This window comes from Bidens hawaiensis, unplaced genomic scaffold, assembly GCF_021521415.1.
Source record: "Bidens hawaiensis isolate Kalapana, Puna unplaced genomic scaffold, B.hawaiensis_p1.1 tig00053928_1, whole genome shotgun sequence".
NCBI classification, from domain to species: domain Eukaryota; kingdom Viridiplantae; phylum Streptophyta; class Magnoliopsida; order Asterales; family Asteraceae; genus Bidens; species Bidens hawaiensis.
The window spans coordinates 24,231-28,715 of record NW_027499701.1 but is presented as its reverse complement, the minus strand read 5'-3'; the positions used below and the strand labels follow the sequence as shown (position 1 = coordinate 28,715).

Below are 4,485 nucleotides of genomic sequence, written 5' to 3'. Positions count from 1 at the left end.
ATTACCGACTACATATCTTCAATATGGTATCCATAGTTCAATTCAGAAGCCGGGAATTCAACAAGAGAAACATGATCCTAAGATGTCACACAGAAGAAACACACGAACACCCGAAACCAAAATGTTGCAACCAAACCAATACCTCAAATGCGTATATAAACGATATAATGTACAATATATATGCTTTTTATGTTAGTTTAATTTAGTGACTGTTGTTTAATTAATGGCGATAAATGAATCTAGGAGCCATGTGTGGATGTTACACTTTTACATTTGGTAGCCATAGAAATACACACACAAAGAGTACGTATGTTTTAAACCATTAGTTACATACAACATGCTAAAGGTTTTTAAACCTTGATTTTTAACCACCAAAAATCAACCAACCCTTTCATTCATAACGTTCCCGCCAAAAAAACAAATGCACAAAAGAATATCAAACGTATGTTCTTGAAGATCCAAGCTAATTCTATGATGTTGGAATTCGGTCGTTTAATTATCACATTGGCTCTCTTAACAAGTTTCTTGGTGTGTGTGAACGCGCACTTTAATTACAAGGAAGCCCTCACGAAATCGATTGTTTTCTTGGAGGCCCAAAGATCTGGAAAGCTTCCTCCACACCCTAGGCCTCCATGGAGAGGTGATTCTGCTCTTGATGATGGAAAACTAGTTGGTGTAAGGTTTCAAGAACATGATGAGTATGTAAATGTTTTAGGGTTTTCACATTTTGGATTTTGACATTTTCTGTTTGTGTTGTGTTGTGTTGTGTTTATAGGTTGATTTGGTGGGTGGATACTACGATGCCGGAGATAACGTAAAGTATGGGCTTCCGATGGCTTTCACGGTGACCACATTGGCCTGGGCTGCTTACTTTTATAAGGCGGAGTTGACATCTGCGGGCGAAATGAAAAATGTTTTAGACAGTATCAAATGGGGAACCGATTATTTTCTTAAAGCGAGTACCGATCGTAATCGATTGTTTGTTCAGGTGATCAACTTATATTCCTATACGATTAAGAAAAGTTTATCGTTTTTATAAAACTGAAAACTTTAGACACCACAAACAAATAAACAAAATTGAAAAGTATATTCATTTGCTTGTGGTGCCTAAAAACAAGAAGAAACAGACTAAAGTAAGTTTTATTTTACTACAATTAATTACTAACTTTAATATCTTTTTAGACCGAAGTATTTGTTTTTCATGAGGCAAAAGTTAACTTCTTTTCATGGATAGTACATACACATACATTTATACATACACAACAAACATGAACTTCCAGAATAAAATGTAGGTAGGAGATCCAGTGTCGGATCATGAGTGTTGGATGAGGCCTGAGAACATGAAGTCATCAAGAAAAGTGTTGGAGATTAATCAAAATTGTCCCGGAACCGAGATTGCTGCCGAGACCGCTGCGGCTTTAGCTGCTTCATCCCTCGTATTTCGTGACTTCGATCCGGCCTACTCTCGTAACCTCCTTAACAGTGCAAAAAAGGTCTGGAACGAGGTTTCAATTCGATACATATACATATACGTACGGGTAGTTATTAAAAGAAATCGATTCGATTTGCAGCTGTTTCAATTTGCCAATGAGCATAGGGGAACTTATGATGGTGAATGCCCTTTCTACTGCTCCTACTCCGGGTATCATGTAAAGTTTCATCCCAAACAAACCGTTTTTGGCTATATATATTTTAAAAATTATATAACAATGTTTGACATACGTACATTAAACTTCAGGATGAGTTACTATGGGGGGCAACATGGCTATACATTGCAACAAGGAGACCAATATATTTGAAATTCATTCAAGATGAGTCCACCACTGCAATTGTTTCAGAGTTCAGCTGGGATCTCAAATTTGCTGGTGCCCAAGTCCTTCTATCTCAGGTATATTAACCTAAATGTTTATTTATTTTCATTTTAAATGTAACAATAAGTTGAAATGAAATGTAACAGTTGTATTGGGAAGGACAAAAAGAATTTCAAACGTTTCGACAACAGGCTGATGGATATATATGTAATGTTCTTCCAGAAAGCCCCTACCATCAAGCTTTTATAACTCCAGGTTCCTTATTTAATTATACCAACCTTAATTATGCACCCATGCTTATTAATCAGGGGAAATAATTTGCACATGCATGCAGGAGGGTTAGTTCACTTTAGAGATGGTGCAAATGCACAATACGTGACATCCACGGCATTTCTTTTCAGTGTTTATAGTGATTTGTTGGAAAGACATCATATGCAAGTCACTTGTGGTGACAAACACTTTACTAGTGTCCAACTCATGAATTTCGCTAAAAGACAGGTACCAGGTTAACTGTTTTCATATGTATTCCACGTGTGTGATGACATGGAAAAGATTAAATGAAACCGGTTACAAGAACTCACCAACTTGAGTGACTTAAAAACACAATTACTCGTAAACTATTTTAAGACCGGTTGGCTAAAAGCTTGAATCGGGCATGAGTTAAATGAACTCGAGCCTAAAAAATCATCTTGTTTAATAAATGAACCGAACCCCCTCTCAAGTATTAAAAAAATAAGCATGTCCCAATCCTATAAATTTATAAGCTTGTTTAATAAACAAGTTCGAGCCTGAGGTTTACTTATCGAGCTCTTCTAAAAGAGCCTATTATACATATATTTTTTGTTTAATATGTAAAAATATATTATTTTAATTGTATAAAAGTTATGATAAAAATAACTAAATATATATCATGTAATATATAGAAATTATAATTATACATATATGGAAAATAATTACAAACATAAAAAAACAATATACAAATTAATAAATAATAAGCAAGTCAAACCCGAGATAAATTTGAACTTAAAAAATTACCCATAAGTCCAACTCGAGTTTTACAAAGTTCGAGCCTAGGCAAGCTCAAGCTCGGTTACACCCTCAGAAAGTCAAAATATTTAACCAGCTTGCCTTGTTTGCTATTCATTAATGCGAGTGTGTTTGTTGTAGATGGATTATTTACTAGGTGATAACCCGTTGAAGAGGTCAATGATGGTAGGGTTTGGTAACAACCCACCGCTCCAAGCGCATCATCGAGGCGCATCCGTGCCGGTGATGGCTCCAACCGCAGATGTAAATTGCGGGATGAGTTTTGTTTACTGGTACAACGTCGATAAACCTAACCCTAATGAGCTCACAGGGGCCATCCTTGGTGGTCCGGACAAGGCTGATAGGTTTATAGACTCACGGGTTAATTCATCCTACACCGAGCCATGCACCTATGTCAATTCTGCCGCGGTTGGGGTCCTTGCAAAGCTGGCAAGCTAGTATGATTTTGATCAAAGTATTGCACATATTGAACCCACGTTCAGGGTGTCTTTGGGTAACTCGATATATCTTATCTAGAGATAGATAGTTGTTGGCAGAATATCTTAAGTTGTTGTAAATAATGTGCGAGGCAGAATGGTGGGATAGAGAAAAAAATATGCCACGTGGGAAACAAATCTAATGATGTAATTAATCAGTGCCTTAGTTGGGTTGGGGTCGTCATATTTTTCGGATAACTACTTATATCTCATGTAATGTATTAATACTTTGTTTTGTCCTTTAATGTTGAAATGGCTTAGATTGTAAAATGCACATGTTTTATAATAACTTAAAGTGTATAAAAACTATTCAATTATTGAATCCTCGCTCGCCTTTATTAAAAAAGTTAGAAAGTGTAAACATGAAACGCTCATTGGAAAGTGAAGATTATTTACCTAAGTACCTAACTGAAGAGGTAGGTTTCAAACCCATCTGAAAAGAATAGAAGTATCAGCCGGAAGGTTCGCACCCTGAATGGAACATTGACTTGGTAAAACCAAATAACATGATGTTTGCGGAGACCCCACCCTGCGCCAAACATCCCTTCTTACATTCTAGAAGACTTAACCTTCAAGATCATCCTAAGTATGACACAAAAAAGGAGCATCTTGGCAAAAGAGGCCGTCGGCCAACAGAATGGCGACAACACATCATTGACAATACTACATAGTATGAATATCACCATCAGTCGCCACTTTATCCACCAACTCTCCTTGAACACGTGAAAGCTCACCAATTGGTGGATATTCTGACAACGCAGCTGACCCATTCGTTCTCTCCTCCCATTCGGCTATAAATACCACTCCGTTACTTACAGTAAAGGGACCTGATTCCCGTGCATTAATACTCTCTAATCTTTACTTGTACTCTTTAGTTATCCATACTGATTCTCACGTCGGAGGGTGGTTATGAGAAGACCCCCTTCTCCTTTTCGTAACGAGCTCACGGTGCTTTGTTTTGCAGGTTATGCCGCTCATATCAGTTGCCTAAGGACTAAGTAATTAGGCTAGGGTTGAACTAGTGTTTCTTCATTGGCATCATCCATGCATTTTGCTAGGACTAGCTTTCCTCAGAGATCTTCAAACCTTCAGTTGAAATGAGTGGTAAAGTATCTACCCCATTGGCAGGCCAAACGCCATTTGGCCAACAA

At 37.3% G+C, this 4,485-nt stretch overlaps 1 protein-coding gene across 1 annotated transcript; it reads left to right on the top strand.

Moving 5' to 3' along the window:
* Positions 1-474: 474 nt before the first annotated feature.
* On the top strand, positions 475-3,296 carry LOC143600310 (endoglucanase 16-like). Its single transcript, XM_077078038.1, has 8 exons — positions 475-675; positions 776-988; positions 1,293-1,493; positions 1,572-1,649; positions 1,739-1,888; positions 1,958-2,066; positions 2,146-2,309; positions 2,979-3,296. The coding sequence occupies exons 1-8, from the start codon at positions 475-477 to the stop codon at positions 3,294-3,296; spliced, it is 1,434 nt and encodes a 477-aa protein (XP_076934153.1).
* Positions 3,297-4,485: the final 1,189 nt, after the last annotated feature.

Excerpts from the sequence above, each read along its gene's own strand:
- LOC143600310 (XM_077078038.1), top strand. The coding sequence starts at position 475 with ATGTTGGAATTCGGTCGTTTAATTATCACATTGGCTCTCTTAACAAGT. Across the intron at positions 676-775 it reads ATGATGGAAAACTAGTTGGT|GTTGATTTGGTGGGTGGATA; the intron begins GTAAGGTTTCAA and ends TTGTGTTTATAG. Across the intron at positions 989-1,292 it reads GTAATCGATTGTTTGTTCAG|GTAGGAGATCCAGTGTCGGA; the intron begins GTGATCAACTTA and ends AATAAAATGTAG.